Genomic DNA, 22,603 nt, shown 5'->3' with positions numbered 1-22,603 from the left:
GCAATGTCATATACACGATGCAAGGAAGAGGAGCAGGAGGATGACGGAGGGCGAGAAAAATAAGGGTGACACTTTGTTCTATATGCACGTCACGCTGGCAGAGGAGTGGATGGATGATCTACTGCTGCCCTTGTGATGCGCGGTCAAGCTCGGTGGGGGGTCGGCGGTAGTGAGGGATGCGTGGGCGTGTGCGCGGGTCGCTGCTTCCTTCCCTGTCAACTGTCGTGACGCAGGGCAAATGGCTTGGCGCCACTCGTTCCGCGCGGATTATCATCGAACCACCCGAAAAAGTGGCCATGTCATGACTGGGGATGGGGAATAGCCATTGAAGCATCTTGCATCGCTCTCCACTCCCCCCATTGCGTTGCTGTCATGGCCGCCATCTTCCAGGCCTTCCCCCAGCTACGCACAGCTGCACCGCGACTCTCGAGGCGACTCTTTGTTTGCAGACCATGTCTCAATTCCTCGCCCATGCGACCCGCCCTCTGCACTGCATCACGATCCTCCGCACCCAGGCCCTCCGTCCTGCAATCGGTGAGATGGAAGTCAACACAGCCGCTTCGGAGTAGCGCGACTCTGCAGGCTGCGAATGCGGACAGCGCGGTTGTGACAGAGGCTGCGACTCGGGCAGAGAGCAAGTCGAGCAGCTTCCCCAAGACATCCTCCAAGAGCGTGGCATACTGGCTGCTAGGGAGCGCAGCAAGCGTCTTTGGCATCGTCATCTTTGGGGGTCTGACTCGTCTCACAGAGTCGGGGTAGGCACCACCAGCAACTGCGCTTCCCAGACATGTACTAACTTTGCTGCCAGGCTGAGCATCACCGAATGGCGTCCTGTCACTGGCTCTATGCCTCCCATGAACCAGGACGACTGGGAGAGCGAATTCACAAAGTACAAGGCCTCGCCTGAATTCGCCCTGCTCAACTCGAGCATGACGCTCGAAGACTTTCAGCAAATCTACTTCATGGAATGGGCGCATCGGCTGTGGGGTCGTGTCATTGGCATCACCTTCCTTTTGCCCACAGCATACTTCATCGCTCGCAAGAGGGTGACGCCATCAATGGCTGGGAAACTCCTCGGGATTTGCGGAATGATTGGCTTCCAGGGCGTCATTGGCTGGTGGATGGTCAAGAGCGGGCTCAAGGACGACCTCTTCGAGCCTGGTAGTCACCCCCGCGTGAGCCAGTATCGCCTGACGGCTCACCTCGGCGCCGCATTCGTCGTCTACTGCTCAATGATACTCACTGGCCTCTCTATCCTCAAGGAACACCGCATGCTCGCTAACCCCGCCAAGGCTGCTGAAACCATCAAGGCTCTGCAGCACCCTGTTCTTCGCGTCTTCAGGGGCTCTGTCGTGGGCCTCACCCTCTTGGTCTTTACCACCGCCATGTCAGGCGCCCTCGTCGCTGGCTTAGATGCTGGCCTCATTTACAACGAGTTTCCCTGGATGGGTCTTGGCCTCACTCCGCCGAAGAAGGAGCTCTTTGATCCTTTTTACAGCCACGTTCCAGATAATTCAGATCTGTGGTGGCGCAACATGCTCGAGAATCCATCACTTGTGCAGCTCGACCACCGCATCCTTGCCACGACCACGTTCACGGCTATCATGTCTCTTTTCGCCTACACCCGCTTTTCAAAGGGTGTGCGAACCACGCTTCCAAAAGATGCCAGAAAAGGCGTCTTTGGAATGGTGCACCTTGCCTCTTTACAAGTCGCCCTCGGCATCAGCACACTCATCTACATGGTCCCCACCTGGCTGGCTTCGGCACATCAGGCTGGTGCCTTGGCCCTCCTAACCGGCGCTGTCGTTCTCTACAGCAGGATATCGATGCCTCGACGCGCTATCCTACGCCAAGTCATGACACCGCACGCCCCTCGGGCCCACGCCACTCCACACATCAAGTCTCGCCTGGAAGCGGCAAAGTTTACCCAGAACCTATCGTAGAACCCCGATGCATCATTTCCACCCTCTGTAATAGCATGTACAATTACTCGTATAAAGATTAGTGTCAAACTTCATGTACAATATGTAGGTTCCTCTCCTAAACGTATCGACGACGTTATATCATTTATACATTTCGCTCTCGGCTCATGCATTTTCTTGCCCGCGTTTTCGACCCACATGTCGTCAGCCAACAACCGACGGCCTTACAGAAAGCAAGTTTCGTCCAACAGCAAACGTTGTCAGTGTGGAGTTCTGCCGGCTAGTACGTTCACTGGCTTGCTAATTGTGTATTGTCAGCAAACCAATCCAGGGCAACGATAGTATTAATACGCCCGTGCCATTCCTTGTTGCAACACTGCTATTATAAGTTGCGGAGAGCTCTAGGCGAGTGTTATAACTCTACATCTCATTTATCAATATACTCGCTCGAGTCTCTTTCTTTGTCGTTTGTGTGAGCGTTACTCGGGTCAGCACGGTGACTTGAATTCAGTTCGGTACTGTTGATTTCGTAACAAAGGCGCCAATTGCAACGCCGCATCTTCGATGGACAATAGCTCCGGCGAGCTTAAAGCCTTCTCCTTCTCAATGCGCCAGGGGCTGATGCCCTCGACGAATTCGGATACATGTCCACTCCTCTTCCGGTCGACTCAAGGCGGCCCCTCTCTGCATTATGCTCTACGGAAAGAACGTCCACCGCAAAGATGGCGAGCATAGTAGTGTATGCGCTATCCTCTTCGGTAAGGGGGTGGTCAATGGCGGACCCTGCACTTGGCTTTGTTTCTGTCACATGCTTTGTCTTGACAGTCTTTCCTATCTTTATGCTCTGCGGTGAAAAGGCCAATGGGGACCTGCCTTCTACACCCGCTTTGTCTTAACGATATTTCCTACCTTTTTTCAGATTCCTCTTATATATTTCACAACTCCTGGTTAAACTCAACCTTCAACTTATACCTCAACGGCCAACCTCAACCATCCAGTCGGAGAACTACAACCTTGGAACCCCTTGAACAGTTCACTTCTGCCCATCCAACAGACAAGCTGTCAACATGCCAGTCAACGACCAGATCTACGGAACCGAGGAGCGACACCAGCGCTACTCTCAGGACACCAGCATCGCCTTGGATGAAGTCATCTCCAAGTCGAAGCTAGTAGTTAGTCAGGAAGTGTGGGAGGGTGTTACTAACGTTCCAGTGTCTACGCCAGTCAAGGACCTCCCCACGCGCGTTTTCACCCTTGCTGCAAGCCTTTTAGAAAATGCGAACAGGTCTTCGACTGTGATGCTGTCCCGGCTGTCTAAACTCGCCCTCGACCGGGCTATTAGTGGACGAAAGGAAGAAGCTTACTTTCATAAGGTTTTATCCACGAGGAGCGAAGAGCTACAGCGCACATATGACACTCATATGTACTTCATTCGAGTACTCACACAGATCCGTCGCACGTTGGCTGATCTTTTCGAGAAGCCCAGTGTAGACGCCGTTCAAGTCGACGAGGCATCAGAGCGTGGATTTAATCGCAAGCTGTTCTTGGACTGGGAAGATGATGACGCACTGGAGCCGGAAGCCCCTAAAAATGAGAACCTGGAACTAGTCGCACCACCTTCCAAATTCTGGCCAATCATACATGAGTACATGAATGATGTCAATGAAATTCGCGCCTTTCTCAAGCAGGTATGGGCCAGCTACAGTGCAAAGGAGGTATCGCTGTTGGTGGTATTCACTCTGAACCATGTCGCTACGCGGATGATCGAGGAGCAAACGACCAAGTTCCTGAAAACAAACAAGAAAGAACTCGATTCGTGCCCTGAAGATGTCGCAACGTTCTATCACGCTTTCGGGGTCATTGGCGCAATACACCTCGCGTTCGAGGAGCACTACAGAGTGATCCACGCTGAAGCTAACGGATTCGGTCGGAACGAGTTTGAGATCCTTGCACGAATTGGCGTCGATCAGTTCTTTGCTCCAACTTGTGCCAAGGTCGTCGAGTATCGACATGCCAAATTACTTGTCAGAGAGACACGCGACCTAAACCCGCTGCCACCGTTACTGGAGCAGTTGGAGTATAATAATAGTATCACTGATTTCGGAATCCCATTAACTGTTCAGAACGCTGAAGTACTGGAAGCCGACAAGGACACGGCACTATACACGGCTGCCTGGTACGAGCGTACTGGACATACTATACTTAGAGAGTACTCTCGTATGGCGACCTTGGACTTTCTCATTGGCAAGCCTCGTTTGCCTATCCGCGACAGGCTGACGGAGCTGTTGTCTTCCAGCTTGCTGGATCCGAAAATCGATCCGAACGCGACAGAGGACGAAAAGAACACTGTCAAGCAGAAGAACGAAGATGAGCAAAAAGAAAACGATCTGCTCATCGGTGTTCTACTCCACATCAGTGCAGACCTGCAAGCAAACCTAGGCGAGGACGCCCGGCGGCCTCTCCAGGACGCACAACAGATTGCTAGTTTAGTCCCCGCCTCCTTTGACGGCTATGATGTGGCGACGGCTCAACAATTAGTCCAAAGTGATCCGATGGTTATAATCAAGAACTTTGGCAAGAAGATCCTGAAGAGTCTACAAAGAAGAGACCCTGCTCTTGGTAGTATAGAGGCCCATATGAAGACACCGCCTGTAGAGGCCCTAAAGCTCTATAATCCTGCTCTCAGTGGGCGACTAGCATTCACAATGATAGACGGGCAGCTGGCAAGTGCTATTAGGGTAGAGAAAGACAGCCCGAACAGTCTGGCATTCTTGTGGTTATATATTGGCCTCAAGGTTACTGGGTGGTTATCTCTAGACTACGCCGATGCAGAGTTGATGATCTCTTGGTACGTGGAGCAGGGCCTTTTTGGACCTGACGGCCGACCCAAGAGCGTTGAAGAGATTATAGATTGTATTAATCGTCTGCACACCACCGAGTCGGAGGCGCCTTCCTTCCCTAAATCCGATGTCGAGAATCTCGTGAGCGACTTCGTTTTAGAAGACACTTCTGAGTCTTGGGAGAAACTTCAAAACTCCCTTATCGCTCTCGCTCAATCATCGAAAATTGGCAAGAAGGATGATGGAGAAGAAGCACTTTCTGGAGAGATGGATATTGAAGCCGAGGATACTTACGACGGTGGGCAGACACAGGCCCACGCGAGCAGCTCCACCGCCAACGAACCCACACCAGCAAAACAGCCAACCATCAACCCCGGCAAGAAAGTCCAGAAGACGATCCAAAAGCGCAAGGGAAAGGGCCGAAACAAGGGCAAAGCAAAGGCAATCGAGCGAAAGCTAGAATCCGAACGCATCGAGCAGGAAAAGCAGAACCGACCTCGCGACACCGCCCTCCTAGCCGCTCTGAGAACCAAACTTCTCGCCCAAGGCCAAGCGCGCATGTACTTCAACCTCGCACTCTTCCGCAACCGCATCACGCCCGTTCTCCAGCGCACCGCGGATCTGTGCCAGGAACATGATTACGCGCTACGCGACAGGCGCTCGGGGAATTCGACCGACGCCAGGCACTCGGTCTACGTGTTTCTGAGACTCTTGATGGCAAAGTCTCATATAGGGGATGTTATTGCGCGTGAACTTGTGCGCATGTTGGAGCAGATTATTGAGACGGACGGCAGGACGGAGTGGGACTTTGCAGAGCGGCTGTGTGGTGTGCTGGGGGAGAATACGGGTGGTGATTAGAGCGCGTAGAGGCTGCTGTGGGTTATCGTCAGTTGGGGGATTGGGGTTTCGACTTTGTATACAGTTTGGGTTGAATATGGGACAAATATCTCCTCGACGCGCGTGAGAGTGGGAAGAGTGGGAGCTAGCGTGTGCTTGTGTAGTGTTAGTTTCATTAAATGTATCAAAATAAGTCGTCATTTACAACATCACTAGTTGTAGCAAAGTTCTCTCATAGCCCATTATGCTCCTCCTTTTTTTCCACGGCAGCCACTGCTTTCTTCCCGCTCGACATACTACCCGTCTCTAGAACCCCAGCTGGATGCGCTCCTTCCGCCTGTTCCCAGCCTTTCTTAGCGACGCGGCGACTGCGGCTCACGACGTTGCCTTCGTAGAAGAGCCAATCAACCTCTTCGAGAGTAAGGTTGGCAGTTTCGGGGTAGCAGAAGTACTACAGGTTCCATCAGCTTCAATTGTAATTTTGGCAATCACCAGGTGGGACTTACCACTAGCGGAATGAAGGAAAAATTGAGAACCATGAAGATCAGATAGCCTTTCCATTTGAGCGAGTTCAGCAGTGTCGGCGTAATCATCACGACGAAAAAGTTCCAGATCCAATTTGCTGAGATTCCAACAGCTGTGCCTTTTGCACGAACATGTAGTGGGAGGATTTCTGGAACATAGACCCATGGTATGCAGTTCATTGTCATGCCGAAGGACAGCATGTACTATTATAGTATTAGCTGAAGTCGCGGAATATCGAGTTGTTAATTAGGGAGATACTAACCGTGAAGAAGAAAGCAACACTGCCAGACGCAGTAGCCTTCGCAATCGGACCGCCCCGCGGCTGGAAGCTCAGGAGAATGGCGATGAGCATCATGGACATGCCGCATCCGAAGGAGCCCCACATCATGGGTTTGCGACGGCCCGTCCGGTCAAGCGTGAAGGTTGGAAGGAGTGAACCGAGGAAAAACATGAGGTTGATCACTCCTCCTAACAGTAGCGACAGATTCCTCGTCAGGCCAACGTTTATCTGCAGCACCGATGTGATGTAGTACACTACGAGGTTAATTCCGCCCATCTGATTCATGAACTGCGCACCGTACGCTAGCAGCACGCGCCGTCCCGTCTGCACCTTGTCCTTTTTGAGTAGCTGACTCCACTTGTACTCTCCATGCTCTTGCTCAATTTTCAACGCTTCGAGCACTTCCTGGTTCTCCTTTGCGATCTTGGGGTCGTCCGGCGTGCCGTCGTATACATCGCAGAGAATCTGTAACGCTTCCTCGTGGCGGCCATGCGCGTAGAGATAGCGAGGTGACTCGGGGAGTCCAAAGACCATGATAATGACCAGGATGGCGAAGATCACTTGGCACGCAATAGGTAGGCGCCAGGCAATAGATCCAGAGGAGAAGCTCATGCCATAATCGAACCAGTACGCAACTTCTATTCCAAAGCCGACGAAGAGGGGCTCCGAAGCTACGAGGCGGCCGCGCTTGCTTGCTTCACACAGCTCGCTCTGGTACATGGGGACGGTGGAGGTTTCGATGCCCGTGCCGATACCTGTGAGGAAGCGCGCGATCATCATGTGTGGCACGGAGTATGCACTAGCTTGGAGAGCGCCACCAACCTACTATGTGTGAGTATCACCCTCGATTGTATCGTGGGCGGGACGACTTACAATGATCCACACCATAGCTATCCACATGGCAAGTCGCCGTCCCGTCTTCTCGCAGAAGATGAAGCTGAGAATACATCCTGTAAAGCATCCCAGGTTATAGATGGAGACAATGATGCCCTCGAGACCGGGCGATGGGTGATCGAATGTGTCAAGGAAGTCTTTATTTCCGACAATCCCCGAGAATACACCCTGGTCATACCCGAAGAGCACGAAAGCGAGCTGACATACGACTGTGATGGCGACCCTAAGCTTGAAACCTCGCCCGTACCAGTTGTAATGCGGTGTCTTGAACATATTGCTAATGTGGGTATAGTCGACACAGCACCTCCCAATTAGTGGGATAGTAAATAGAAGCGTGGGACAATCAAAAGTTGAAAACAATGGCCAAAGTCCGAGATATATCAACAAACATCAAGGCGAATATGCCGTCCGCTAGTCGGCTACTTATCCGATTCCCCCACTCGCGCCGAGCAAGCGACATCGTACTTGTTCGGTACAACAAGAGCCGCCCGTTGCGCTCTACCCTGACTGTTAGTGGATATCTTAGCCCTCTATACGAGTACTAAAGCTGCACGAGGAACAGCGGTGAACTTTAAAGCCTCACCCGAGCTACCAATTTTGAGGCAGCCACGTGCTTGGTATCGGGAACAGGGACGTCTGGGGATAGCGTGTGGGGTGATCTGCTAGTGGTTGGGACGAAACATGGAGAAATATGACGTCAATGGCTGGTAGGATCGGCTGGGAGGCAGGGGTTTCGTGTTGCCAAAGTGGGTATCCCGGGTAAAAGAGTGGTCGCAATTGGAAGTCATAGGCATACTTGCTTCACTCGGGAGACATTCTGCCGATCTTCGTAGCAAGTTCCTCCGTGGTTCTTGAATGGTATGAAATTCGACCTCTTCCGAGGATATTGCTAGTGCAGCTTGCCTTTCTCTAAAACATTCTCTGTATCATTCCACGAACAGTACTGCCATGAGGCATTCGGCCAATGTTCGATTTTCTACGTGCCCTATACTCAATAATCTAATCCTGCAAATAGGGTCGTCACTAGTGGCGACAAACAATTTCGTTGCTGTGTGGCCAACATGGTGTTGTGGTGTTGCTTGTGGCATTTTTTCGTCATGATTGTAGTGCTGCAGAAGCTTTGACTATCTATATAGATATTGTTGAAGGAATTTTGGTAGTTTATTTTCTTATAACTGTGACCTTCCAAGGTTGAGCAGCTAAACTAAGTCACGAGGCTGATATGTGCCCGGATATTCTAAGGTTTGGCCCCGCAGTCTTAGCCCCCCACCAGAACGGCTTAGCGCGCTCGTAGGCATCAGCATGCCCATCAGTGAGACAGTTCATCCGATTACATCCCTTCAGGAGAAGATTTGGGTAAGTGATGTGACGACAGTACTTACACCTTTCAGGCTCAATATACCAACCCCAGGATAGCTCTTCACTTTCCGCAACTACTGGACGATTGATTGGACAGAGAGAGCTCGATTGAGCTTGTCTAGCCTTTGACATCAGCTCCAGCAACTCATACTCGAGCATACACATGCTGGGTATTTTGAAAACATATGATGGAATCCTCGAACGCAGAGAAGATTATGCCGTATCTTGAAAGAGATGTTTCCGCAGTGAGAAGACCATCCGCTAAGATCCACGCCGGTGTTCCGAGTGACAATTACTACCTAAGCGTAGACCCATCAAAAGATAATCTCCATTGCATGGGAGATTTCAACTCTTTCAAATATCTTCCGCTGCCTGGCCCAAACTACATTCGACTTCTCCATCTGGAGCCCGCCTCCAATAACCCCGCAGAGTTAAGAGGTTACCTCAAGGCTCACGAGCTCAACGCGCAAAGCGAATATGAAGCTATTTCATACGCCTGGGGCGATTATCCCGAGTCCAATCGACCTATATTCTTAAACAACCAAGTTTTGAAGATCACGTTCAACCTATATGCTGCGCTTATGGCGTATAGCTATCCAGATCGTACCAGAATACTGTGGGCGGATGCCGTTTGCATTAACCAAGCGGACACGGCCGAGAAATCACAACAAGTCGCTATCATGTCTCATATATACAGCAAGGCAAAATCTGTGCAGATATGGCTCACACTGGCATCAAAGGCGGCAACGGACGCTATGAATTTCATGAGAAGTCTTTCACTACAAGCAGAGTCTTTCGGAATCAGTGCTGAAGTTGATCAACCACGATTGGTCAAAGACTTTCCCTCTATCAACACATCCGATGACCAAGCGGAAAGCATTATTCATAGTGCAATCAAAGCACAGGCCGGCTTCCTTCTTTCTCGATCGTGGTTCAACCGAGTATGGGTTGTTCAAGAAGTCACATTGGCTAAAAAATTGGAAGTTTCCTGTGGACATTCGACAATGGATTGGACTAATTTCGCCCGTGCTTTAGAGGTCCTTCGCGGTGCTATAAGACAGGTCCCACAGGGAGAAGCGCGATCGAAGGTAGAAGGTGTCAAGCCGGCCTGGGAGCTTGTACGGCTTCGGGATGCCTTCAGACTGATTGATCGGCACAGTACAAGACACCATCATCTCATGACCAACCTCGTCGGGAGGCAGATGAGCAACAAGGCATGTACCGACGATCGCGATAGAGTCTATGCTATGCTAGCAATGACGAACTCCCCCTACTCTATGTCTCCCGACTATGGCAGAACGGTAGCCGAAGCTTATACTGAGTTCACCAGGAGATATTCCCCAAACACACAAATCTATTGGGCGGGATTGTGCCGCAGGAAACTCCGCTCGAGTTTGGAGAGCACGGACACTTCCAATAAGACCGATACACCATTGCACATCGATATCATGAATCGCGATTATCTGCCTTCTTGGGTCCCAGAGTTCCGCCCGTCCTTGAACCTAGCCTGGGCTTCACCATTCACCGGAACATATAGAGTTGCAAAAGGGGCCCCTTTTCATTTTAGCCCTCATCCAACAGTCCGCAATATCATGTACGCCACGGGTGCAATATTCGACACCATTGTAACAGCCAGTTGGGAATATAAAGCGTATAGTCCGCCTCTGTGCATGTACGACCCAGGCTTCTATTTCTCTGTTATCGATCAACTACAAGCAATACTTTGCTTCCCTATCAACTTCGGGACCCGGGTAGAAGTTGTAAAGTTAGATCAGATACCTGAGCAACAAATTCAACCTACTTCGGAACCGCGGTGGCTGATACTCGCCAAAACCCTAACGGGTGGAGTTGGGGATTGCTTTGGAGCGGAGTTTCTCCTATCGCGGTATTCTATGTTCGTGACTCTCAATCACCTCGAACCGGGTAGCGTGCCCTGGCTAAATGCAATCTGGGATTGCTTTGCCAGACATTGCCTTGCTCCGACTGGAGAAGTATTCCAGCATGTTATTCTGAACTCATTGGGTGTAGGGTCCAGACCGCTCTCCGAGGACGGCAAAATAGCAGATGGGTTCCTTGGTTACTTAGCTAATATCCTTGTTCCAAACCGGCTATTCATCACTACGAAAGGACACATCGGGCTTGCTTCCAGGGATATTCGAAGCATGGACTTGGTTACCGTCTTCAATGGCTGTCATATGCCGTACGTTGTTCGACCAGCAAGAAAAGTGAAATGTAAGAATGACTTAGCCAAGGGAGCAGTCCAAGTTATTGGGCCATGCTATCTTCATGGAATAATGAACGGGGAGATATTTAAGGACCGGCATGCACCACAGTTCTCAAAGTTGAGATGGACGAGGCGTGATGGCGACCCAGTTGATTCCTTGAAAGGGTGGATCACACTAATTTAATGCGAAGGCTTGGATGTATGCGCTCCATCTACATGTAGGGTGGAGCAATAGTGTGTTCGACCGCGACATATAGCCTCGGTTGTACAACTATCATGACGATAATTGAAAAGATCTTGGTCTCCGAACTATTTCTCTTCACGTGCTAAGGCGTATCACTATCTCTCTAGCTGGTTTTAAACCGATTGTTAATGCATATTAATCCGAACATCAGGTACAGTGCGACTACGTGTCAGGCTATCAACAATATGCAGGATATTCCTTACGTATGTGGCTGTACTAAAGGGCAGCAAGTGCGATACTTCACATTCTACATACCGATTAGGAGCTTCAACGGGGTTATTCTCAGCCATCCAACCAGCCGTCTCAGCACGCGACAAGAAGGCACCAGGTGGCTCTGTAGTATTGGTAGTTGGTTGATGCACAATCTCGAATTAGTCACAGCCTTATGCTATTCCATTGGGCAGGAGTGAAACGAGGAGTTGCCAAAGGTAAATGAACCCATCAATAGCGGCCACGTAGTAGCCTTGTAGCCCTCTCTCGTGCGATTGCCTACTTAAGTTAGCACGACTTATGCAAAATTATGCAGCTCGGGCGGGATCTATATACCAGTGAGCTTCTTTCTGCTTCAGCAATATTAGCCAATCCGCTGCCCTAAAAAACTCGCCTGATTTATATACCCCAAGACTCTGGAAGCAGTGAACTGAAAACTGAGCTAAGTGTCCAGTTTAAAAAGAGGTCGCCTCGAACACGCCATCTAAAACACCATGTCTCAAGTTGCAACAAATGAAGAGCAACCCGAGTTAGAAAGTAACCCTAATCACATCGGAAAACGAAAGATCCACACTAGCTACATAAATAACCCGGATTTCGTCCCGCCGAAAGATTTCGTGTTTCTTCCAACGCTCAAAGAGGTGCCCATCAACCTCAAAGGACAAACTGAGATCCCTTTCGATACCCAGATTGACTACACCAAGCCCGAATATCAGTACAGAGACTTTCTCCCTCACGTTACACTCACTTCCGAGCCGGCTCTTGCCCCATACGAACATGTCGATGTCGCATCGCGCGCCGACCCAGAAAAGAAGGCCCTCTTCGCAGCAATTCCTCATCGCAAAGATATGACGCCAAATATTGGCACTGAAGTGCGCGGAGTCCAGCTGAGCCAGCTTACAGATAAGCAGAAGGACGAGTTGGCGCTATATACTGCAGAGCGCGGGATCGTCGTCTTCCGGGATCAAGACTTCGTAGACAAGGGCATCGAGTGGCTCAAGGAATTCGGGTCGTATTTGGACGGTTGCATACGCATCAATGGGGCCCGCATCCCAAGGGCCATCCCGACTTGGACGTCGGGTTCCGCGATGGCCACAAAGGAACTGAATTCGATACCCACTATGACGGAGATTTAAACACTATAGCATGGCACAGCGACATGTAAGAACACCATTTCGTACCTGTTTTCCAATATGTGAGCAGAATTGATTAATCGGTTAAAATACAGGTCTTACGAAGTCAACCCGCCATGCACCACGTTCCTTAGTTTGCTAGCGGGCCCCGAGTGCGGCGGTGATACACTCTTCGTGAACTGCATGACAGCTTACGACCGGCTCTCGCCGCCGATGCAGCAATTCCTTGAGGGAATTTCCGCTGTGCACTCAGGTCAGACTCAAGCTCTTCGTTTAATCGACAGCCACCTCGCCCGCCGGCCTACCATCGATACCGTGCACCCGGTCGTGCGCAAGCATCCAGTCACGGGACGCAAAGCGCTATGGGTGAACAATAATCATAAAGCCGAACTCGTTGGCTTGAAGAAGCCTGAATCGGACATTTCGTTTTGAACTTTCTCTATGACCATATACACCGAGGCATAGATTTCCAAACGCGGATGAAGTGGGAGAAAGGCACGGTTACTGTATATGATAACCGTATGGTCCAGCACTCGGTGACATTGGATTATGCGTTGGACAATGATGTAATACGACATGTGTTCCGACTCACACCTCAACGCGAAAGACCAGCCCTTTGAAGGGACCTATAGTTGAGGATCGAAGTGACGAGAGGCTTCCTGAACTCGTCTCCTCCAAAAGCGTACGGCGGCAAATTGCGATAGCGGACAGCTATTTTAGTCAGGATCATTTCTTATGCTCTACGTTCTTGGTACGGAAAGGGCTTAACTACGTAATCATACAGTAATTTTCTTTGCTAATCATGAGGTTAATCCAAGTCAATCTTCCTAAACATCTCTGCTATGTAATGATTGGTCGAACTGGGTGACTTTTATTACGACACAGGATTGTAGAGGCCCCTTTTTGCGAGCTACGTATATAAAAGTCTCGAATGGATCCATAATTCCGTACATGGGTTGTATAGCCGAAGATAATCTATCCATTTCCACAGTGTTCTATTTCCACATTATCATTATTCGCTGCTCTCATAGCTTTCCCCAAAGCTAAGCAAGTTGTCCTCGCACCGCACCCGGCAGTGCCAAACTCGAGTGCACATCCGCCATGAATGCAGCAGGGTTGGCTTCAATTTGGTTAACATGAAAGCCCTCTCCCGAATCCTTATTTTCGACCATAACGCCAGTCGTGAACGGCCCCTTCAGACATCCTGCACTATTGCGTACTGCCGCATCTCCATTAACAGGCTCAGGGTTGGGAAAGGCTATTCTCGGCGGTCCAGAAGCGCCGCGCGCAGCCTCATGAATATGCGTCGCCGTAGTCGCGGGAGAGTCAAAGTCACCCTGGAAATTCTGCAGGGTAATGTTGTAGCAAATCATGTTTGCGGCGCTATTGATGCCGAAGTTGAAGGTGCCGGATGCGCCAGCCAGACCGCCAGTGAGTTCGGTGCCGTTGACGACTTGGTCGGGTGAGGCTTGGGTCAAATGCATTGAGCTGAAGGCGAAGAGCTGGTCACCTGCAACGGCATTTGCACCAACTGCGTCTTCGCCGAGGTCGATGTTGAGTTGGAGGGTGACGCGCCCGTTGTTAATATCAAGTGGTGCGGCGGAGGCCAGAGAAACGACTGATGCGCTGAGCACTAGGCTCGCGATGGAAGAAAATGCCAAGTGATGCATTATGGGTATCGTGAAATTACTTAACGAAAGTAAGGTGGTGTAGAAAGGTTTGCGATATAAATGAATGAGAGTGAAGAGAGACTGTTCAACAGCGTGTAACTCCTGGAGAACATTAGAGTTGGTACGGCGCTCACATATATATTGCGAGAAGTTGTGCCTAGTACCAAGCCTTGGTATAGACTGGAAAGTTACTTCCCGACATTTGAGGCAACTCTGTAACAAATGCCTGGTTTCGCGGAGCTTGGCCGCAAAAAGGTCCCGAAAAGCACCCACGAACACATCTTGGCTAAGTATTAATGCGTTTGAGGCTATAGCAGTGCTATCTTTATTACTCCGTTCGGCCTTTGGCCACAAACATGTCGTGCGATGACTTGTCGGCAACCGCAGATGGATTCCACCCTTTCTTATTCTTCATTGTGACTGTAGCTGGACAACGGCTATTGAGGATGTATATGAGCATTTAGCGATGATTCGATGAAATAATAGTCCAAGATGATGGGAATTGGACGGTTACTGTAGATAGACGAGATAACGAACGGAGTCGAATCGGACCGACAAGGCATAGCGCAGTTTAACCACCTGGGCACCTAGGAACCCACCTAGGCACCTGGGCAGACGCAAAGCCCTTGATACGAAGTATTGCCGTGCACTGAATTGCTTGCTGTATGTTATGGACGGCCATACGCGCCGCGCGTTCATATACACAAAGAGGCTAGTCGCGACGCCTCGAGGCTGCGATCAGATCAAAGACGAAAACTAGTAGCGGAAGGCTAATAGACTATTGCAAATTGCAAGCCACATTGGCGCAGAGTAGAGCATCCTGCGTTCTGATCCAGAATCTGAGGAGGCTTCACGTTTGAGAAATACAACCGTGTGGGAGGGCGAATAAATGTAACCTGATGTAGCGCTGATTTACTTTGCAAAAGTGGCATTTGAGTAAAAGATGGGCTGCGCGTTGCAATGTATAGGATACGGGCGTCAAAACATTCGGCGAGGTGGTCAGCCTGCAGGCGCCAGTTTTACCTGCTATTGGTTCATGGACACAACACATGCATTACCCCACCATTACAGCGCTTAGTATGTTCTACTGTGGAGTGATACAACACAACGAAAACGCTTACTATTCTTCCGATTCGGATGCTCCTGCTTTTACACTCAACGTAGTCGTTGTAGCCAGCAGCATGAAACAGACTACCCGTTACTCATACGAGTCGATTCAGCCTGGCCAGTTCCGCATGTGTCGCTTTGTCCAAGATGGGGACTGCTTATCCGCAGTTCTCGAGACGTTCTCAGTCGACGGACAAAATCCCCAATACAACGCTCTTTCCTACACTTGGGGTTTGGATCAAAGAGGTCCAACCACGAGCTGGGCCATCCAGATTGGGGAACAGTACCTCTCAGTTCTTGATTCAATAGGGCTTTCGTCCAGGCATTGAGATCGAGAGGCACTTTGCTAGATGGTACTTGGTGGTGGATTGATTCGATTTGCATTGACCAAAAAAACGTTCACGAGAGAGATGAGCACGTGCGACGTATGAAAACGACCTATCAGAAAGCCCAGAAAGTAATTGTGTGGTTGGGCGAACAATCGGACGACAGCGAATGTGCTCTAGACTTTATCTGCTTGCTCGATGAGATGAGTCGAGCGAGGCACAGTAATGAAGATGTGCGTATGAGTCTACAAAAGGACCAGTATCACGCACAGTGGATCGCACTCCAAAGATTCTTTCTCCGGAAGTGGTGGACTAGAATCTGGACGATACAAGAATTTGTGATACCGTCAGCTATTACATTCTGGTGTGGACCGCGACATATCAGCATAGACGCTATATATGCTGCTCTGACCGAGGCAGACATATGTAGCTCAAATAGGTTCAAGGGTACAATCGCCTTTCACCACGCATGGAACAGAATAAGAGCATGGCTGTTGTACAAGTTTGTGCCTAGGCCGGGCCTTTCTCTCCTAGCTTTGGCAGCCTACTTTTGTATCAATGAGGCCACGGATGATCGAGATCGGCTGTATGGCCTCACCGGACTATCCACCGAGGATCATGCTCTCGATATCGATTACTCCTGTAGTGTTGACGAAGTCTACCTGCGCTTTGCACAATCCTTCATCACGCAACACAAGTCGTTGGATATAATAAGCTTTGCTTCTTTATTCATCGCTACACCTGGTTCCTCGCTACCGTCCTGGGTCCCCGACTGGCGGACAAAAACTGAACCTTTCGTCGTTCCATTGATGACTAGTCAAAGTTCAAATAACTTCGTGGGAAACCTTCGACCCCCGCAAGCCCTTGGGTATAGCAACAAATCAACTCAATACTCCGCATCTGGGTCCAGAGTCGCCGTGTACAACTTTGAGGGCGTGACACTCCTCGCTCAAGGATGCATCATCGATGTAATCGATGGATTGGCAGGATCTCGAACTCTCAAGTTCGTCCAAAGCTCGGGTCAACACGCGCAGTTCTCCGCTGCATCCTGCTCACCCAAGAATAATCTTATGAGTGTTTGTAGAAGCTTGGTCCTCGATCGCAAGGATCGATATCTGCGATTTCCTATGCCTATGAAACAGTTCTATCACGACTTCATTCGCTTGTGTCTACTTCTCATATCAGGATCAGAACACCCCGTTCACAAGGAGTTCGAGGATTGGTTCCAATTCACACGATTGCTTCGTATCCACGGAAACAGCTTTGAGGAAATCTTACGCGACGTTCAAAATGACGGTACTGATGCATTTGTTGACACAGCTCCGAACCAGGACGAATACATCCAAGACTCTTTCTATGGTCGATTCTTTGATATCGTTGAAAGAATGTCGCTGCGTTTGATGACAAGCTGCAACGGCCGTATTGGAATGGTTCCACAAAGAGCGATAAAGGGAGATTTGATTTGCGTTCTCTTTGGGTGCAGTGTACCCATCCTACTCCGGAGAACTGAGCATAAAGAAGAATTTATTGTTATAGGAGAATGCTTCGTTGAAAAATGTATGGAAGGCGAAGCTCTGGACGAGTGCAAACCTTTGGAGAGAACATTTCATATCATATGACAGAAATTATTTTAATGCGAACCGTCGAAGAATACTTGGTTTATAGTAGGATTCCAGATTTTTAGAAGCAAAACCAGGTTCCAATCCTCTGACCCCAGCTTTTCCAATCTTTCTTGACAGGTTCCATATCATCTTTAGTATAGACATCAGTCTCAAGATCCATTTCGCTCGCCTTCCTGAACTTCGTGCGCTTGATGAGTTTCCATCCGAAAATCATCGCTACGAAGACTGGAAGCTCGAGATATAAGCTAACGAAGTCGATAGGACTAAACTTTGGACGGAATGAGGTCCAGCCTTGGACTAGAACGATAAAAATGTTCAAGACAACGCAAATGACTGGACCCCAAGGATAGGTCCAGTTCTTGAAGGGCAAAAGGTGCTCTTTTCCTTGCGCTTTGATACCTGCGCGAAACCGCAGCGATGCGATACCGATGCATATCCAACTCAACTGATTGGAGACGCCGACGATGTTTTGTAGCCACGTCCAGACCTGACCGGATCCTGCAAAAGATAGGGAGAAGAGGACAATGGCTACCAAGCTTGTCGTCATCACCGCGACCCAAGGAACCTGGTAGCGTGTCAACTTGGTGAAGACCCTTGGAGCATGGCCGTTTGCGCCAAGTGTGTAAAGAAGCCTCGATCCAGCATAAAGTGCATGATTACCGGCAGAAATCACGCTCGAAATCACGACTGCGTTGACGAATGAGCCCGCTGCTTTTGAGCCTGCCATCTGAAAGGCGATGGTGAAGGGAGATGTGCGGCTCGACTTGGTGCTCAGCCCGGGGTAGTCGTAAGGAATGTTGAGGCCGATCATGAGGGCTGAAAGAATGTAGAACAACAAGATGCGCCAAAAGACATTCTTGACTACACGTGGGAGCACGCGCGCGGGATCGCGGGTCTCTCCTGCGGTGATTGCGATCGATTCCGTGCCTCCGTATGCGAACGAAGCTGTTACGAAGACGGATGCGAAACCTCCAATACCACCAACAAACGGTGCATCTCCCTTGGTCCAATACTTCCCACCGATGTATCCATAGCCGATGTTTCCGCCTGCGTTGACTGCAATGCTCAAGATGATGAAGATGATGATCGTTACGACTTTCAGCAGACTCAGCCAGTATTCCAACTCGCCGTATGCTTTGACGTTGATGATGTTCGCCAGCACAATCAATACCCATACAACGATGCCAAGCGCATACCAAGGGAAATCATCCGACCAATACTTCACAAGTAGGTTGAGAGCCGTAAGATCTGCAGCTGTTGATACAGCATCATTAAACCAGTAATTCCACGTCAAGGCGAAACCGAATGCGTCGTCGACGTAGCGTCCTGCAAACGTGCAAAATGAGCCTGCGACAGGCACAAAAGCTGCCATCTCACCGAGCGAGAGCATTGTTACGAAGATGATGCCGCCCACGATAGAATAGCACAGGAGAAGGGATGCAGGACCGCCAGTTGCAAGCGCTTTTCCCGTCCCGAGGAATAATCCAGTGCCGATGGTGCCTCCTATCGCAATCATTTGTACTTGTCGTGCTGAGAGAGAGCGGCGCAGGTGGTCTTCATTCTGCGGGTGGAGTCGCGCATGGGACTCTGGCGAGCTGGAAACATCATGAGTGTTTTTTTCGGGGTCTGCGGAACCCATTGTCTGGCAGGGCAAACGAATTGTTGCGAAGTTGGATGGCAGCTGTCAAGAGTCAAGAAAGCCGGGCGGGAGGAAGCTTTTCATGGCGAAGCTTAGGGTGGTATTCGTCCAAGGCTCACCACGGCAGAGTTGATGGCGGCTTGCGCATTTTGAAATATATGCAACGAAGCACGCAATATCTTTGACACCGGATTGGCTCTACGGTGAGCGCGCTCCGCTGTGTACCATCTCGTTTAAAGGGTTTCTTCCCACTTGTCTTGGCCAGGTTAGCGAGTTGCCTGAATTGGATTCCTGTTAGCTTGGTACAGCGTTCACGAATCCTACAGTTACGTCATATCACCTCTCACACCATTAACGTCGTAACCGTCAGCGCACAAGCAGAGTGACTTAGTCTTAACAAGGCAAAACACTGTTAGGGAAGTAACCATAAACCTGGAAGTATATCGTCAAAACACAAGCTAAGCCTTTTGGGGACGCTAGAGCTACTAAGCCTTCGTCGAAGGAAGATGGCAACTTATGGACCTTCTCTAAAAGTGTAAGCGCGTGGTTCGAGGGAAGGAGATAATGGTTGTGGTAGATTGGTCATTGTTTGTGCATTTACTCGAAGCCTAGCCCCTGTGTTCGTTTATCAAACTAGGTGTATTGTCTTTTCTGTGAGTTTACCCGCATCACGTTGATCCAAGGCTTCGCCATCCATGAGCCCTTCCACATAGCATTCGCCAACAAAGCGATATGCATCAGTTCGAGGAATCGAGCTCTGCGTGGTTCCGGAAACAGGTCGTGTATTCTCGTCGTCAGCTCTTATCAGAGACTTTTTGCCAAAAGGTAGAAAGCTCTTCATTGACGCCTTGAGCTTCCCTACGGCTGACAAAGTAATCTCGTCGTCGACATGCAGCCATTCCGGACAATTGAGGTCTCTCCTCACCTTCTGTACAACGAACGGCGTCACCCCGCCATGCATCACACATACTTCATCGCCAGCCATTGTGATCGGCGGCCCTATACCCATATACCCCTGCTTGGTCACAAACAGGACTTTATCGAGCTCAATAGAAGTCTTGAAGTTATTCGCCATATGCGCCAAGTATTCAGCCCTACTGTCGGGTTCCGTCTCGTGCGTATGATCCCAGACACGGACATCTTTCTTAACAGGCCCACCTATATATTGAAATCCTGAGTCTTCTCCCTCTGCATAGGACTCGCCTACTTCCCAGTACGCGGTAAAGTACATCCCAAGGCTTGCTTCAGACGTGCCGTGCTTAGCTACTGAGCCCGTTGTGAGCACTTTAGCGAAAGCGTCAGCTAGATGCGGGTACCGATTGTGATATACGAGTTTCCAGTTGAAGGTAAAAGCCGTCCAGATTCTAGTAACAGCTCGGAAGACGTTGAGAGAAAAGAATGGGTCGTCATCATCATCCGTGTCGACAAGGTGGGGGTAGACTTTCACGATACTGTCGATGAGCATTCCTTGGAGCGAAAGCATGCGGGAGTCTCCTGAAGGGATGATGGTGGCTTCAGTTCCCTTCATTGTTTTAAAATTAGAACCATGGCCACGCCATGCGATGGGGCAGTGCTGGTTGTCATCGTCCCAGCTGGGCACCCAGGATGATTGTTCAATGTTCCACTTAAAGTCCCCATGGTCCTCATGGGTATGGCGGACTTGATTCAAGACGTGTAATGTTTGCTTGGGCCCAAAAGAGCCTGGCGTCTCAATGCAATGCCGAACAACGTCGCGAAAAAGGCTACGCCAGTCTCGCGCATAGTCGACACGGAGTCGTGGATATTTCTCGAGCATCCGCCCTTCTATGGTCATGCTAAGTAAAGCAAATATCTTATCATGTGGAACTGTAGAATGAAAGGTAGCTGTGGGGCTCAACCTGTGCATCAGGGAGATAGAATTACGTTTGCGGCATGTGTCGATAGTGAGAATGTTCCAACATCTGTGGAGTCCTGGTATGTTGTCCGTATAGCCGTGAGACAGCAACCAGATAACTGCCACAGCAACCTGATTCCACCCGATCTTCTCACCCTTTCCCACCAGCAGCACTGCCTGGTTTGCGGACGCGACTTCCTGTATAACCCAGACACGAGAGAACCAAGATCTACCTAGGAAGTTTTCAAGGCTTTTCCAGCCCGTGCTGTCCACGCCGGGCAAGCCGACGGCGATAGGGTCCTCGAATGGTGCCATGTCCGTGACAAGCATCTGATATGGATCTGGTTTGGCGACTAATTCTTTGCCTTGAGCCATACGGTTAATTTGCTTCAGAAGGGAAATTGATATTTCTGCATCTTGGACGTTTTGCTGGCCGTCTTCCTCATCTTCATCTTGGACCACATCGCCAATCCATACTAGTACTCGGGCGGACTTCGTATATATCTCTTTCATTCGCATTACTTGTATGTTTTTCTCCACGATATCCGTTTGATTTATACATATGGCGTCCACCCATAGCAGCTCGACCTTTTCTGTGTTCCGTACCCTCCTCAGTGCGGCTTCTAGGTTCATCGTGGCCGGGACATCGGTACCGTTGACTGTGATCCTCTCTCTATTGGATGGCGAGCCCCATACGTACGATAAAGCAGCGAAATCTCCTGCTACATCTTCCAATGATACTATGATGAGTTCACAGTGGATCATGTCGCAGTCGATGCAACCATGACCACAACATGTTTTGTGCACACCGGCGTCGGAATCAACACTCAATTCACTCAGATCGCTGACATCGCTCTTGCAGTCATCTTCATCAAAGTCGCTGTTATCCTCGTCGAGATGGAAGTGACCACATTTGCAGCATGTTAAAGTGGGTAGCAGCCGCAGCAGGCGGATCTGACTGCCTTCAAGACGGCTGGTGTAGAGGGACGCGAGCGCTTCGGTCGACATGATGTATCCTTGATATCGAGTCTCGGGAGTAATGCGTGGACCTGCGGCTATCATGTATGGAGTGCCTCGAAGGGTCTTAAGTGCCTAGGTAGCGCGTATGGGTAGCGTGCCGCTTTGGGCTACCTGAAACGCTGGAAATCAAAACGATTGGGGGCCATAAATATTGGACCGCGGTCCAGGATAACTATCGCAACATCCAAGTTAAAAGGATTTTCAAAGCGCCTACGCCCTAGTTAAGCTATTGCTAGTTTTATAAAAGTACTTTAAGTATAGAAATATTTATAATTATATTAATTTTTTTAAAATAAGTTAAAATAGTTGCTAATTATAGTTCTAAACTTTATTATTATTTTTTTATAGTACTAAATATTAATTTTCTGCTCTAATAAGTCTAATGCAAGTTATAGTTATATAAAAAGTTACTTATTTTTAAAGTATATATAAAGCTGCTCTATAGCCTTTATTTTCTATTTATATATAATAATAGAATAGATTTTTTTTTTTGCTACTTATTAAGGTATTAACTTATTAAATTTCCTTTAGCTAATTTATAATAGGCTTTTAAATAATAATATTTATAAAAGTAGGATTTTGCAGCTTAAAAAAATAAAAAAAATAATAACTTTTATATAAAGTGCTTTTTTCTATTAAAAACTAATACTTAGTAAAAAGTTTTTATTTTTTTATAACTATTTACTAATAGCTTATAAAAAATACTCTAATAGTTAAAAATATTAAAAATGCTAAAATTTAGTAATTCTAATTTTTTATATAAAAAATATTTATTTTTACTTTTACTACTACTAATTTAGACTACTTAGCTTTTTTTAAATAATTTTAGAAAATAATAGACAAACAGCTAAGTAGGCTGTACAGGCTATAGGTGTTAG

At 49.0% G+C, this 22,603-nt stretch overlaps 9 protein-coding genes across 9 annotated transcripts; 5 read left to right on the top strand and 4 right to left on the bottom strand.

Moving 5' to 3' along the window:
• Positions 1 to 372: 372 nt before the first annotated feature.
• On the top strand, positions 373 to 1,943 carry K460DRAFT_400229 (cytochrome c oxidase assembly protein-like protein cox15; the record flags this gene model as incomplete). The annotated part of the gene is made up of 2 exons (XM_040936304.1): positions 373 to 755; positions 809 to 1,943. 2 exons carry the CDS (start codon positions 373 to 375, stop codon positions 1,941 to 1,943), a joined length of 1,518 nt encoding a protein of 505 aa, XP_040792709.1.
• A 961-nt stretch (positions 1,944 to 2,904) lies between these two features.
• On the top strand, positions 2,905 to 5,823 carry K460DRAFT_11289 (uncharacterized protein). The gene has a single exon (XM_040926564.1). The coding sequence runs from the start codon at positions 2,990 to 2,992 to the stop codon at positions 5,618 to 5,620; it is 2,631 nt and encodes an 876-aa protein (XP_040792708.1). The 5' UTR covers positions 2,905 to 2,989; the 3' UTR covers positions 5,621 to 5,823.
• An 8-nt stretch (positions 5,824 to 5,831) lies between these two features.
• K460DRAFT_400227 (putative Myo-inositol transporter 1) lies at positions 5,832 to 7,571 on the bottom strand (the record flags this gene model as incomplete). Its single annotated transcript, XM_040936303.1, has 4 exons — positions 5,832 to 6,050; positions 6,106 to 6,327; positions 6,387 to 7,226; positions 7,278 to 7,571. 4 exons carry the CDS (start codon positions 7,569 to 7,571, stop codon positions 5,832 to 5,834), a joined length of 1,575 nt encoding a protein of 524 aa, XP_040792707.1.
• A 1,421-nt stretch (positions 7,572 to 8,992) lies between these two features.
• On the top strand, positions 8,993 to 11,163 carry K460DRAFT_326720 (uncharacterized protein; the record flags this gene model as incomplete). The annotated part of the gene is made up of 2 exons (XM_040930635.1): positions 8,993 to 9,469; positions 9,563 to 11,163. The coding sequence occupies 2 exons, from the start codon at positions 8,993 to 8,995 to the stop codon at positions 11,063 to 11,065; spliced, it is 1,980 nt and encodes a 659-aa protein (XP_040792706.1). The 3' UTR covers positions 11,066 to 11,163.
• Positions 11,164 to 11,829: 666 nt separating this feature from the next.
• On the top strand, positions 11,830 to 13,088 carry K460DRAFT_372495 (TauD-domain-containing protein; the record flags this gene model as incomplete). The annotated part of the gene is made up of 4 exons (XM_040934514.1): positions 11,830 to 12,358; positions 12,436 to 12,496; positions 12,564 to 12,861; positions 12,954 to 13,088. 4 exons carry the CDS (start codon positions 11,830 to 11,832, stop codon positions 13,086 to 13,088), a joined length of 1,023 nt encoding a protein of 340 aa, XP_040792705.1.
• Positions 13,089 to 13,511: 423 nt separating this feature from the next.
• K460DRAFT_326717 (uncharacterized protein) lies at positions 13,512 to 14,138 on the bottom strand (the record flags this gene model as incomplete). Its single annotated transcript, XM_040930634.1, has 1 exon — positions 13,512 to 14,138. The coding sequence occupies one exon, from the start codon at positions 14,136 to 14,138 to the stop codon at positions 13,512 to 13,514; it is 627 nt and encodes a 208-aa protein (XP_040792704.1).
• Positions 14,139 to 15,319: 1,181 nt separating this feature from the next.
• Positions 15,320 to 17,220, top strand: K460DRAFT_422571 (uncharacterized protein; the record flags this gene model as incomplete). The annotated part of the gene is made up of 2 exons (XM_040938178.1): positions 15,320 to 15,538; positions 15,568 to 17,220. The coding sequence occupies 2 exons, from the start codon at positions 15,320 to 15,322 to the stop codon at positions 17,188 to 17,190; spliced, it is 1,842 nt and encodes a 613-aa protein (XP_040792703.1). The 3' UTR covers positions 17,191 to 17,220.
• A 31-nt stretch (positions 17,221 to 17,251) lies between these two features.
• On the bottom strand, positions 17,252 to 18,832 carry K460DRAFT_272880 (uncharacterized protein; the record flags this gene model as incomplete). Its single annotated transcript, XM_040927838.1, has 1 exon — positions 17,252 to 18,832. The coding sequence occupies one exon, from the start codon at positions 18,830 to 18,832 to the stop codon at positions 17,252 to 17,254; it is 1,581 nt and encodes a 526-aa protein (XP_040792702.1).
• A 2,335-nt stretch (positions 18,833 to 21,167) lies between these two features.
• K460DRAFT_243816 (heterokaryon incompatibility) lies at positions 21,168 to 21,470 on the bottom strand (the record flags this gene model as incomplete). Its single annotated transcript, XM_040927330.1, has 1 exon — positions 21,168 to 21,470. A coding segment is annotated over one exon (303 nt), but the record flags the coding sequence as incomplete, so codon positions are not given.
• Between the last annotated feature and the right edge of the window lie 1,133 nt (positions 21,471 to 22,603).

Source organism: Cucurbitaria berberidis (genome assembly GCF_010015615.1).
Source record: "Cucurbitaria berberidis CBS 394.84 unplaced genomic scaffold K460scaffold_1, whole genome shotgun sequence".
Lineage (NCBI taxonomy): Eukaryota > Fungi > Ascomycota > Dothideomycetes > Pleosporales > Cucurbitariaceae > Cucurbitaria > Cucurbitaria berberidis.
This window is presented reverse-complemented; position numbering and strand designations above follow the sequence as displayed.